The sequence below is a fragment of the Marmota flaviventris genome, chromosome 1 (assembly GCF_047511675.1).
Source record: "Marmota flaviventris isolate mMarFla1 chromosome 1, mMarFla1.hap1, whole genome shotgun sequence".
Taxonomy (NCBI): Eukaryota; Metazoa; Chordata; class Mammalia; order Rodentia; family Sciuridae; genus Marmota; species Marmota flaviventris.
This window is the reverse complement of record NC_092498.1, coordinates 96,972,187-96,986,747: the sequence shown is the minus strand read 5'-3', so window position 1 is coordinate 96,986,747 and position 14,561 is coordinate 96,972,187. Positions and strand designations below refer to the sequence as shown.

The window sequence follows — 14,561 nt, the reverse complement described above, 5'->3', positions numbered from 1 at the left end:
GTAGTGCCTGTAAATTTGAGTATTTCATTATAGGCTGCAATGAAGCATGCTCACATGCAATGAAATACAGAGAATTTTGGACTTCTTGAGTAATGCTTAAAGAAATAAAAAGGAAGAGAAATCTCATGTCATATTTCAGGTAGTCCTCAAGTTTCTTCTAGATCATTTAGGATCAGTTCAAAGAAGTAAAGAAACAGTGCAAGTTATGAAGTAGCCTGATATCATAAAATGAATATGTAGCCCAACAGTTATTTAGTGACAGAAGAGGATTTTTTGCATTAGAATATAAACATTTATACTCAATATTTATAGTAATTCTTTTAGAGACATCCTAAAGCTAAGTGATAGTAAAGTACCTCTGAGGTTTTTCATCCTTCAATATGGGATGGATTATCCATTCAAAAAATAATATTTCGTTGTTTGTATGCATTTTTGCATTGAACTTATATGATAGCATAGATTTACACATTTGCCATAAATTAGGGGGAGTTTCTTAATCATTCCCTTCTGACTTTGTATTCAGCTGTAGGTTGGTTGTGCTTTCACGGCTGCATTTTTAATTTACTGCCTCAGTCCATCAGGCATTGTGTACAGACTGCATACACACCATTAGTTGTCAGTAGATGAGGGTCCTCATGAGTCATTCTGACAGCTAGCTTGCACTATCACAATAAAATAGGTCCTGTTCTGTCATTTCCCTGAAACTGGAAACAAGCCTTCTCCAAGGAATGTATATCTTCTGAGATATTACAGATCATTTATGCATTAAGCATCATCATTTTGAAAATGGTTTTATTACTAATTCTTTATTAATAATACATTAATTAACTGGCCTTTCTGTTCTATTTACAGTTTTTGGCACTGGGCACACATTATGGCAAGGTTTATTTACTTGATGTCCAGGGAAACATCACTCAGAAGTTTGATGTAGTAAGTATATGGTATAAAATAATGTATGTGTTAAACTTTATGCTCAAAATTTGTGCTCTAGAGTACTAGTTTTAACATTTTGTTTTAAGAGCATAAAGAGGATCTTTATCAATTAAAACAGAGAGCTAAGAGTATAAATTTAAATTTTATAGTATATGCTAAAAATTTTATAATTGAACCTGTAGAGGAAAAGATCTGTATGTGTGTATATACATGTACACATATAAACACATTACATAATTTGACTGGGATTTCTTATATATATTTTGACTGGGTATCTTTTATATGTTAACTCCATATAAAATGTATTTGGATGAATATTATTAATTATTATTTTTTAATTAATTAAAGTCATTCATTTGACCGCAAATGGAACATTTAGAATACTCTGATGTGTGTTCTTTTAAAATTTTAACAAAGTGTCCAGGTGAATTGTTATTAGATGAAAAAATACTGCTATTGTTAGTTCATAGTGCTAATTTATATACCCTGAGAGTTTGTGGAAGCCTTAAAGTATGAACTCCCTCAGTTGGTGACTGATATCACTTGGAAGCACATGACTTGTCATTTTATTGAGATACTACAAATAACTGAAAATTGATTGATCATTTTGCTAGATCAGTTTATCTCTTCTGAATATATGGAGCTAAAATATTTTGTGTGAGTGTTCTGAGGTTTGATCTTAGAAGTTTTGTGGATTGAAAGCAAAGCTTTTTATTATTTTTTAAAATTATGATTTGGAATCATTGAGGATAAAGGAAATGTTGAATTTGAAGCTTGATGTTTAAAGTATACCTTAAAAGAATCTATAACTTCCATTTTTGTGTGAATATTAATATTTGGGTTGAATAAGATGCTCATATTGGGGCCAGAAATTACTTTTTTGAATAAAAAAAGGAGCACCTGTTGAAAGATTCATCCTAAGCTACTAATGTAATTTACAAAGAGATTGCAGTTTCTAAAGGATCATGTGTGGAAAGGAAAAGGAATGCCTTGTTTTGCTTAAAAGAAATGGAACCACAGAATGGTGATAGAATCTTTGGAGTAGCCCAGAAAGGGAAACAGGCCTACTAATCATACTGACACCTCAGGGAAATTGTGGCTTCTTGTTCTGCTTTCGCATCACTTTCAGGCAATAGGCATATACTTTTGACCCTCTCTCATCTACCTCCTGCACAGTGTACATACCAGCATACATCTTGATATCCTAAACATCTGGTGTTTCAGTTACCAACCACTAAAATGTGTAACTGGGCCAGAGCGTGTGTGTGTGTGTGTGTGAGAGAGAGAGAGAGAAAGAGAGAGATGCTATGCTTGTTTCTTCATCTTTAAAAAAGAGTTTGCCTATATGATCTCTTAAATTTTCTGCTCCAGTTTAATTATTTCTAAGAAGTTCTGCTGCCAAGTAAAGTCTTTTTAAAAGTGTTGTATAGAAGTTGCAGTGCTTGCTTGCTAAGAGTTGAGGTATGTACTGTTGTAGTATTTCAGAAAAGCAATCCTTGTGTCTCTTCAGTGTATACTTTTAATTATAGCTTCTCTGAAGTAAAGTTTTATGTCAGGTTATCCTGTATGCATTTCTTTCAGATGATTTATGATATACATAAATTTTCCCTAACCTTCAGCCGCCCCCCCCCCCCCCCCAGTCCTGCTTGTATGACATCTTTGAAATTAAGCTCTTTATAGCATTTCACCATTTTTTGGCAGGGGAGAATGACTGGTGCTATTTTTGTTTATTTGTTTACCCAAGAAGTTGATAGTTCACTGTGGGAAAGTTTTACATAAGGCTAAGTCTTCTTGATGATCAGTATCATATTAAATGACTTTTAAGTTATGTTTCAGATTTCCATTGTCTTTTGAAAGAAGACTAAATCTTGGGCTTCTTATCTATGAAAATTTCCCCTTTATTCCTTTTCCTCCCCCTGTTTCCGATGATGTGGTTGCTTTGTAGGCCTCTGTCTCATTGCTCTTTTAAAAAGGAAATCTTTTCTAAAAACTGAATTTGTGAATTTTCTTTGAATATAATGATTGCCATATTTAATCAAGAACTTTTGTCTTTATTAGAATAAACACAATGAAATACAAGGATTTAAAAAAATTAATGAACAGACACTCCTGACTTTAGTTTTTAGTTCTAGGTAAAAAAAGTAATTTAAACTAATTAACAGTAGACAAAATAATAATACTTTATATTTGCACAACTTTTTTCCCAAGAAATATCATCCTAACTCATCCATTGTTTATTTAGTTTAGATTCCAGTAATAGAATTATGAAGCAGTAGTTCCTAACCCTTGTTGATCAATAGGGTTTTGTTTTGACAGAGGGTACCATAAGTTTTGATAGAGGGTACTATTATTAATGAATCACTATTTAAAAAGGTTTCCTAGGGGATTCTATTGTTTGAGTGTGGATGAAATCATTGCACCAGAAAGTCTCTTAACTTTACTTAAAATATATGTGATATAAAAGAAGAAATAACTAAACAAATCATTCTGCATGTTGAAGAAAGATATTTTTTTCTATTAATATTTTGAAAGAAATGCTGTTTAGCAGAATCTACTAAAAGTGAGCATATGCACTTCTAGGTACATGTTCAAGAAAAATGCATGCCTTGCAGATGTCCACAAGAAACATAGAAGGTTAGTGTGACTTATTTCATAACAGCTGCAAACTAGAAACAACCCAAACGTCCATCAGTAGTGGAATGGATACATAAATTGTGATGTGTTCTTAGCATTCAAAAGAATAGACTATCTAGTCAGGCATGGTAGCACTTGCCTATAATCCCTGCGACTGGGAGACTGAGGCAGGAGTGTGGCAGGTTCAAGACTAGCCCCCACAACTTAGTGAGATCCTGTATCAAAATAAGAGATAAATAAGTAAAAAGGGCTGGGAATATAGCTTAGTGGTAAAGCACCCTGGGGTTCATTCCCTAGTAATGTCAAAAGGAACATGTAATGACATGATATATATTACAGATTTGATATAAACTGAAGAAGCCAGACACCCATATGTATTTGTTTTGTGATAACTTTTATATACTATGCTAGAAAAGGCAAAACTGACTGTAATGATAAGAGATCAGATAACAGTTTGACCTGGGAGAAGAGAGGATAGAGAGTGCCGAAAATACTGACTCAATGGCTTCCCGGATATATACATATATAAAATACATAGGTATTTTTGAGTTGTATCTCAGTAGCACACATACATGTGTACGTATCACTGTGCATGTTTATGTGTCTTTGGCAGACCTTGGGCATGGCTCAAATTATCCCTGTCTGTTGAAGTAACCCTTTCCACTACTTGCTTATAAATACCATTGCCTTTCCTAGGTTTTTATCCTGTTCCAATATCTTTATGTAAATGAGTTATGCCACTGAGTTAGTCTGTATTCATCTGTGACTGTTCTCTTATTGATTATGATTAAGAATGACAACTTCTTTAATAAAAAAATGCCCAATAAACCTCTGACTCTGTTAGCATGAAGCTTTATTATGGATGTTATCATTCATGTTTCAGTGTATTTGAAAGAATATTTAGTATATATGTTAATTAAAATACTATAGCCATAATTTTTTGAGATTGACTAGATATAACTTAATGTTAATCCAAAATTACTTGATAAAGTTTTACTTAACTCAAGAGTAAAATTAAAATAAGCCTAACTTGTCGTATATAATAGCTCAAATTTCTAAGAAATTATATATAATAATACAGGTCAAGCTATATTCTCCTGGATAATTGTTGTCTTAATTGCTTATACAGAATATAATTATTACTTCAAAATTCTTAGAGAATCCCAAATTCCTTTAAAATTCCCACATGATATTTATGCCTATATAATCTCATTAATTATAGTAGTTACTTTTTCTTTAAAAGCCCTCATTTTTCTTAAATATAAATGTGTAGTTTTTATAAGTAATGAAAACTTTGAATATTAAAACTTAAGTAATTAGGAGTACTTACTTTGAACCAATAATCAAATTATTGTGCCATCTCTCTATTGAAATTTTGGAGCATTTTATCTTATGATTTAAGTGTTAATTCCTTTAAGTATGTTCCTGGAAGAGCAAAGAGCTTCATTGATTAAGCCAAATTTCTGCCATTTACCTTTATGTCTTTTTCTTCTTTTGGTAGAAAAAGAAGATGACGAGCTTTTGCTGTTATGACAGGAGATATTAAATGAATACTGTTAAACAGGATGATTACAAAAGGAAAGCGATAAGAAAAAAACTGGGCTTATTGGATATTTTATGTTAAGATGAATATCAAATATTTGAAATTAATCTCTTAAGAGGAGGGTTGAGGAGTTTCCTTGAATTCTAGGTTGCAGTCTATTGGTATTCCTAATTTTTTTAAATTTAGGATTAAATTTACAGACTCCATTCCTTAGTTGTTAATTAATCTTTGTGTTCATATGCTAACAAAATTCCAGAATTCCTTAATTCATAGAATTTGTTTTAACTCACTCCTCCTAGGTCCCTTTGCTTCTGGTCACCCTTTCCAGCCCAGTCTTCAGCCTAATCATTGTGTCTCCAATATTCCATGGCTCCTCATGACTTCCCAGATACAGTCCTAATTAGCTAAGCATTCCAAACCCTGGTCATGGCCAGGAACTACCTTTCCAATATCCAATATCCAATATCCAATATCTAGTTTCGTCCCTCTCTAGTCATTATCTTCTGATTATTGCCCTCAGCATGCTTGCTCCTAAGCTTTTAATCATGTCTTTTTCCCTAGAATGCCCTTCTTCAGTTAAATTTTATTCTTTCTGTGAAGTTCTTTCCCTGGATTATTGTCCTGAGTTGTTTTCTTGCTCTGAACTCCTGTATAGTTATCATTTCACATGTAGTATTGCTCCTTGTCCTGTCAGTTGGAGCTTCCTGTTCAGGTCTTAGAGGGCAGGGGCTATGTCTTCTGCTATGCTCCTTTCCTCTTCTTCCTTCTTGTTTCTCTGGGGGAATTTGGTATTCAGTAAGCAGATGTTGGATAATATAATTTTGAATCATACCCATAAATGATGTGGTTTTTTTTTTTTTTTTTTTTTTTGGTCATTATTCAGCCTTTCAGGAGGACCCATGGGAGCCAGGTCTTTGTTCTCTTATGTATTAGTCACTCAAGAGTTCCTTACGATATTTATAATTAGAAGCTTTTATATTGTTATAATATAACAATAATGTTGTCTCCTGTAGACTGAATTGTGTCATCATCTCCTTCTCCCTTCCTAATTCATATATTAAAGTCCTAACCTCTAATGTGATAACATTTGGAGATGGGACCTTTAAGACGTGATTAGGTTTAGATGAGGTCATTAGGGTGGGGTTTTCATGATGCTGTTAGTGTACTTATAGGAATAGATACCAGAATGCTCCTCCTACAAGCCCCAGGAGGCTGCAGTCTGTAAGCCATGAAGAGAGAGCCCTTACTGGAAACCACCATGGTCTAGGATTTTCAGCTTCTAGAACTATGAGAAAATAAATCTCCTTTGTTTAAGCCACCCTATGTTTTTTTGTTATGGAAGCTCAAGCTACTGTGAGATCTCAACCTTAAATTCTACTTTGGAAAGAGAACCCTCTTTTTCAGCAGTACATAACAAGTTACTAATGAATACTCAGACCTTTCCTAGTTGCTATGAGTAATTCATGAAATCTTCGGAGTTTAGAAGCTGAGACTTTGAAAGATCATTATAGATAGAAAATGTGCCAAGTAGGGAAGTCTGAGCTTGAGTTCTGGTTATGTGCTTCATGTCCACTCCCTTTCCCATCCTCCTCTCCTGGTGCACTCAACACCTCCTTGGCATGAGTTGGCATTCTTATTAAGTCACGACCCTAACCTGAGTAAAAGGATATTTTTGTGACTAGTGTGTGAATGACCATGGCTTCATTTTTCTCTGTAGACATTGGGACTCAGCCATTGTTCAGATTGCACCCTGACCTTTTGTTGCTTTATTGGCTTAGAATTCATCTCTAATATAAATGAGTTCCTAGTATCTTTGTATTGATATATAAATATTTGGAGGATCACCCATTTTTTTCTTCAAATTTCATCAAGGAAATACTTTTATTCCCTAAAAGTTTAATGTACCTTTAAGATTCTTAAATTGCATTTTTAATATTCTTACACACCTCTTTTATATTTTGTATGACTTAATCATCTCCTCTGTGTTACCTCCATTAGAGTATATGGTATATTTATTGAGATTCTTTAACTAATTTCATTCTCCTCATGGAAAGCTAGCTTCTTGAGGACAGTTGCTTAGTATAATTTGTCTTGCTGTCCTTAGTTCTCAGCATAAATGCTTGGTAGAATTAATAGAAGTGAATAATAGATAGATTTTGGCTAAACTGTTAAGTGCGAATTTGGCTAAACTGTTAAGTGCTTGGAGGCTGAGGCAGGAGGAGTGCAAATTCAAGGCTACCTTCAGCAACTTAGAAAGGCCTTAAGCAACTTAGTGATACCCTGTCTTAAAATTAAAAAAAAAAAAAAAAAAAAGCACAGGTATGTGCCTAAGTGGTTAAGTGTCACTGGGTTTAATCCCTGATACCTCAATGCCCCCCAAAATAATTTGGTTGAACTAATACAGTCATATGCTACATAATGACATTTCAATTAATGATGGACTACATATACTACAATGATCCCATAAGATTATATCTCCCAGTGATGTTGTAATCAACTTAGTTTATGTAATTATACTCTGTAATGTTGGTCCAATCATGCAGTTTCATAATACATTTTTCAAAGTGAATCTCTGTTGTTAGCAGCAAAAGACTATAATCCCAAGTCTGAAAAATTCCATGTCTTTACAATTTTCCAGATAATCAAAGTTTTACATCTTCCTTTCCGACATTGTAGTTATTGTGTATATGTTGTGGGAAATAATATGGACATGACCAACTCTTTGAGAGTTAAGACAGATATCATGCAAAAATTATTCTCTGAACAGTCCAGCTTTTTCATAAAATTGTGGCCATTGTGATGTTGGGGTAACTGTTCATTGAAAGACTCTTTGGAACAGATCTAAAAACTTAAACTGCCTATCCTTGAGCAAAGAAATGCTGCATTACATTTGATCTAACAGTACTTGCTTATCAAACTCAAGCAAGTATCATCAATAGTGTGCTAGTCAAAATGTGGCATCATTAATTGGGAAGCATAGCCTGTATCTTTTGATATGATTAAAATGGTACATTGTTGGCCCAAATGTGCCAGTGCCTGTAATGGTTGTCTAAGACTGATTGACAGGTTTCAGATTCTCCTGTGGTTAAAGAACCTGTTTTCTATATTTGGGCACAGTATTTGAGTGATAAGAGATGTGTCAAATGAGTTGAGAATTACTTAAATGGGAATCATTCTAACTCTGATAAATGATGCCAAGGAAATTCATATTTCCAATTTCCTGCATTAAAAATAATCTCAAGTTTGTGGAATAAGTATTTATAAGTAGTTTGATAACTTTGGTAGCATCTATACATCTAAGTGGCTGTGAAAGCTTATTCAGAGTTAAGGATGCTTCTCTCATTTAAAGTGTCATACTTACTTTACAGAATATTGTATATCTCTGACCTTTTTGTGATAACTGCATTTGGACAAATCTCTCTTAAATAGCTAAAATGTAATATTTTTTCACTAAAGGAAATTACCCTGGGATTCCGCATATTTCAAAGTCAGGGTTGAAATAATTTTTAACTATTGAGAGCATGACTTTGAACAGAATGGTAGACTAAGGCTTATTGTCTGAAACATGTAGATTTATTTCCTTTTTCAGGACAGAGTGCTGTCAATTCTGATAGTTCTTTTTGAGGATTCAGGCACTTTTGTCAAGTAAGACTATGAAAAGGCTTATGAACAAGGCTGAGACTGGGGAGAACCTATAGAAACTGAAATTTAAGGTGAATTTTGAAAGATGAATGCTTTCAGGAGTAGCTATTATATCTTAACACTTTAGCTTTTTTTTAAAAATTTAATTGATAGGAAGAAGAAATATTAACATTGGGTAAAGTGGAGTAATGTATACCACTAAATAGACTTGTTAGGATGGCTTTAATTACAAAAACTTACCATATCATTAGTGGGGATGTGGAGAGACTGGAACTCTTACACACTGCTGGTGAGTATGTAAAATAGTATAACCACTTTGGAAAACAGTTTGGCACGTTTTTAACATAGTAAATATAAACCTGTCGAACATTCCAGCCTTTTCACACTTAGAAACTGAAAGCATATATGTATATTAACATGATATCAATATTCATATCAGTTTTATTCATAATAGTCCTAAGCTGGAGACAATCTATGTGTCTACCTATAGGTAAACAGAATGTGTTATATTCATATAATGGCATTGTACTCAATAGAAGGAATGAACTATTGATTCATGCAGTAACTTGGGTGAATTTCAACTTTATCATGATAAGTTAAAGAAACCAAATCATTCCACATATTATAAAATTACATTTATAATCATCAATAGAAGGAATGAACTATTGATTCATGCAGTAACTTGGGTGAATTTCAACTTTATCATGATAAGTTAAAGAAACCAAGTTATGCCACATATTATAAAATTACATTTATAGAATTATGGAAAATGCAAATAAATACATTGTGACAGAAAGCAGATCAATGGTTGCCTAGAGTTTCATCTCCGAGAAAGAATCAAGTGCTCTGAGTGGTAGTCTGAAAATCTTACTCCTTGTGGAAAAAATTAATATATTAGAGCATTTTAGGTGGCTCAGTGACAGAAATGATGTGAGACCTATCATAATTATACAAGAAAAGTTTCTCAAAGTATAAAGTGGGTCTGTTATTGCTTGGAGTTGTCTAAGAACCAACTTTTCAGTGCTCTGTATACTTAATGAATGATCCTAAATCCTGTAATAAAACTAGGATGAGCATCCTTGGGTGAGTTGGGAAATCTTGTGACTGACTTTCTTTATGAGGTGAAGTCTCTAGGTCAGATGCTATCAAGGTTTTACTACAGATTGTTACATTTCCCTACAATTAGCTTATACTGAATTATATTCCTGTCAGCACTATTTGAAAGGGTATTGCTATGTCTTGTCACCAACACTGGCTTCTGTCATTCAAAAATTCATTGCCATTTAGAATTCTAGAAAATCAGAAATTTATTGATTTAGTTTGCATTTTTCTGGTTACTAATGAGACTGTTTACTCTTGAGAATTGTTCATATACTTTGTTTTAGTATATGTGTGAAATTCTAAATTGATTTGTAATTTAAAAATTCATTGCTTACAAGCAGAAACAACAACATTGAAAAAGTAACAACATTGATCAGGGTGACTCATATAATGGCTCAAAATTAGAAAAATTAAGTTACTAAGTCAAATTTAACCCTTGCCAATCTTTCTACTATAAATTAAAACATTCACAATTTACTTTTAGGAAAACATCCACTTTCACACTATATTAATATTTTAAACTTAAACATTATTGTTTTCATATGCTTGTACACTTGTTTTGATTATTTAAGTTCTATAAAAGCTGTAATCATAAGATGTTTTACCAAGTTTTCAGAGTATATTTATTTTTGTTAAAATGTTACTTATGTAATGAACTCCTACAGATCAATAAGGAAAACCCAAACAAAACCAGAATGAAATTGGGCAAACAATATGAACAGGCAGTTCTCAGAAGAACACTGAATGCCCAATAGCTACATGAAAAGATGTTCAGTTTCTGTAGTAATCACAGAATCATAAGGGAAACATGAAGTAAAACAATAAGATACCATTTTATACCTATCAGTTTGGCAAAGCTTTTAAATGTCTAATCAATACCAGATACTAGAATTGGGAGCTCTCCTCCAGGGCAGCATATGAAGTATGGATAATACTTTTCTTTGAAAAGTGAAAAAAATCTTCTAGTCTGTGACTTTCTTTTTCATTTATGGCCTTTGCAATTCAGAAATTTTTAAATTTCAATGTAGTTGTTATGGTTTAGATCTATAAATGTTTTCCCTGCCCCAAACAAAAACTTATTTTTTGAAACCATAATCCTCAAAGTGGGAATGTTCATAGGTTGGATGATTAGATTATGAGAGCTATAACCTCATCAGTGGATTAATTGGCTTGATGAATTAATAATTTGAATGGACTTTAAGGTGGTAACTATAGGCAGGTGGGGCATGAGTGAAGGAATTAGGTCACTGGGGCATGCCCTTGGACTATATCTTGTCCTTGGCTCCTCTCTTACTTTCTCTGCTTTCTGGCTGCCATGAGCCAACGGCTTTCTTCTGCCACACCCTTCCACCATGATATTCTGTTTTACTTTAGGCCCAGAACAATGGAGTTGGCCCATGATAAGCTGAACCTCTGAAGACATTTTTCCAAAATGAACTTTTCCTTCTCTCAGTTGTTCTTGTCATTTATTTTGATCACAGTGATGAAAAACTGACTACAACATCTTATAGTTTTTAATTTTTTATGTTTTCTGAGGGAAAATTGGGTTTTGCTTTTATTAAAATATCCCATGTTGTGAAGTTATCTTTCTGGGTTTTCTTCTAAAATTTTTAAAGTTTTGCTTTTTATGTTAAGTTTTCACTTTTCCTCAAGCAAAATATTCTCACTGTACTATGAGAAATATTTTTGCTTGATATTATGACACAGAATAAAGTTCTTGACTTGCTGGGAAAAGCTTACAGTAGTCCTCCCTTATACATGTGAGAGAGATTTCAAGACCTCCACTGTATGCCTGAACCTATGGATAGCACTAAACTCTATTTGTAGTATATTTTTTCTATACATACATATCTGTGATAAAGTTTTACTTATGAATTAAGTACAGTAAGAGATTAGCAACAACAATAAAGTAACAATTATAGCAATACACTGTTAAGAAAATTACCAAATCACTACTCTTGTCCTTTGGAACTATTATTATTAAGTAAAATAAGCTCATTTGAAAACAGGCACTGTGATCTCTTAACCAAGATGGCTACTAAGTGACTAACAGGCTGGTAGTGTGTATAGTACAGTTGTGCTGGACAAAGGGATGATTCACATCCTGGGTGGGATGAGATTTTATCACCTTACTCAGAGCAGCATACAATATAAAACTTATGGATTATTTCTAGAATTTTCCCTTTAATAATTTCAGACTACAGTTGACTACAAGTGACTAAAACCTTGGGAAGTGAAGCCACAGATAAGAGAGGACCACTATTTGCAAAAATTTGCAACTCATTGAGCATACCGATTTTCTGTTTTATTTCCTTACCTCCATTTCTTCCCTTTACTACATTGCCTTATTGGAAACCCACTAGCCAAAAATGGGTGTAGAAAGAGAGGTGTTGATGGAATGATTCCAGATGAAGTGCTGACAGGGCAGTAATGTCCAGCAGAAGGGTGATTGGGCTCAGGTGGCAGGTGTAGATGTGCTGCTTAAGTTAGATAGCACAGGGTACAGGCCAGGCTTAGAGTCAGAATCCTGCTTTCCAGCCTTTGCCTTGTATTTGTTTAGTTTGGGCAAGTTAAGTAATAACCTCTTTTTTTTTTTCATTTTCTTTATCTATATATGGATTACAGTCACACCTCTGATTTGTACGACAATTTGGGATATTATGAGAGCCAATACATGTAATATATGTAGTGCAAGACTTAGTAAGTTAATCGTTATCTGAAGGTAGATCAAGCTGAGCCTCAGTTTTTACTGCAGGCATTTCCCATGGTTTCTGAAGAACTGTTAGTTTTTAATTCATTCATATGGTTGGTTTTAATAATATCCATTTTATATAAAACAGGTAAAAGGGGAAAAAAGAGAAGTTTCTGTGATTCACTCACATTCACTGCCTGCTTCATTAGAGCCTGTGTTTATCTGGGAGGGGTAGGTAACCTGGCACAAATAATGTTAAGAAAATGCTTACTTAAATCAGTAGTTTTTAAAAATCATTTGCACTGTAGATCTAGTGAGTTGACTTCAGGAATTTCTTCTAAATGTAGAGATGTTGAAACTTGGTTTACAAGAATTTTCTTTTGAGAATTTTTTGAGAGATGTTGGTCGTCTTAAGGAAAGGTTTAAATGGGGGAATTAATAAAGCAGTGTTTTTATACTAGAGAGCATTATAACAACACGTTTTGTGGTAAATACTGCTGAATTTCCCAGGCATGGCGGCGCATGCCTGAATCCCAGAGCCCAGGAGGCTGAGGCAGGGAGATCACAAGTTCAAAGCCAGCCTCAGCAAAAGCGAGGCGCCAAGCAACTCAGTGACACCCTGTCTCTAAATAAAATACAAAGTAGGGCTGGGGATGTGGCTCAGTGGTTGAATGTCCCTGAGTTCAATGCCCTGTGCCACCCCCACCCCCAAATTTAAAAATTATAGCTAAATTTGTGAAGTGTTATGTAACTTCCCTTCATCTTGTGTTGGAAAAATAAATAAGGGATTTTCTCCTTAACAACTTAATCTCAATTAAATTGATGCATTGCCTGCCCTTTTTAGATAAGTGATTTTTGGCTTTCCTTTATCAACTGTTTAACTTTTAGATAAACAAAGTTCATTAGCATTGCAACTGCTGTTATTAAGTTAAAAATAGAAGTGAGAAAAATAAGAGAGACTGTGTTTACTGCAAACAGATTTTTTTTGGGAAGTGCTGGGCTTCTAAAACTCATTTTTAAAGAATAGTAATGTGCTTTTTTCCCCCTTTCTACTTACCTGGTTTCAGGCGGGTGACAACTCTATTTCTGTTGCCTTGCTTCTTATGGAAAGCACTTATTATTCTCTTTAGTGAGTTTCATGTTCTGGAATTGTAGGATTAGATATCCTGTAGACTAGCAGTCTTGGGGCCATGTCCAACTGTAGAGGCTGCTGTATTTACCATGTCTGTCTGTCACTAAACCCATCAAAGTTTATTTTTTTGCTTAATATTAAAAATAATTCAGATTTGTTGAGATGTATGATATAAGAAAACATCTATGTTGTGAATTACTGTTGTACCTTCTCTGTTGTGTTCTGCCTCCACAGGCTGACAGCACTAAGCTGATCCCTACACAGTCCTGCCAAGGGACAATCCTTTTAATTAGACAGCATATCTTGTTTCTTTTCAATGGGACCTAGGGGGACTACAAAGTAAAGTCTCCTATTCTTTTTTTCAACCTTATTACTTGAGCCAAGGAAAAAAATCACTCTGACTGATTGCAAAATCTAGGTTTTCCATATCCCTGATAAATATTATCTCTTCAGAAGGCCCTATTTTCTCTGCTTCTTAGTGTTTATTTCCATCTCTGTGACTTTTATCTTCTGACATCTGCCTCCCATCATTCCCTGTATTTCCTTCTGATGCTTCATTTAGCCTATTCTTTCCTTAGCTAGTCCTTTATATTGCCCTCCCTCTTGTTCAATTCTTGATTGAATCTCACTTGGGGTATTATACTAAAACCCAGCTGATCTTCCTTCCTAATGTCTCTTCAAATATTTCCTGCCCAAGTAGTCTTCCTAAACAGTATTGAGATTTTGTCACTTCACCAAAGACAATCAAGTGATGCCTCTGCCTGTGGAATAGAGCAGCTCTTCTGTGCAGCGCTCAGGACTCCTGTCTTCAGCCTTGACAGTATTGTCCCTCCTCATGGCCTATACTGTGCCCATACTTTGTCCTTTAGCTCTGCTGGAATGTG

General features: G+C 34.1%; 1 protein-coding gene across 2 annotated transcripts in view; it reads left to right on the top strand.

The window, feature by feature from the left end:
- Positions 1–14,561, top strand: part of Vps41 (VPS41 subunit of HOPS complex) — a 159,178-nt gene that overhangs the window by 37,735 nt on the left and 106,882 nt on the right. Inside the window, exon 4 of one of the 2 annotated variants that reach the window (XM_027939644.2) lies at positions 853–930. In XM_027939644.2, the coding sequence (XP_027795445.1) occupies positions 853–930 (78 nt within the window). Of the gene's footprint in view, positions 1–852; positions 931–3,548; positions 3,568–14,561 lie in introns of those variants that run through there. The other variant, XM_071614102.1, reaches the window with a different exon arrangement.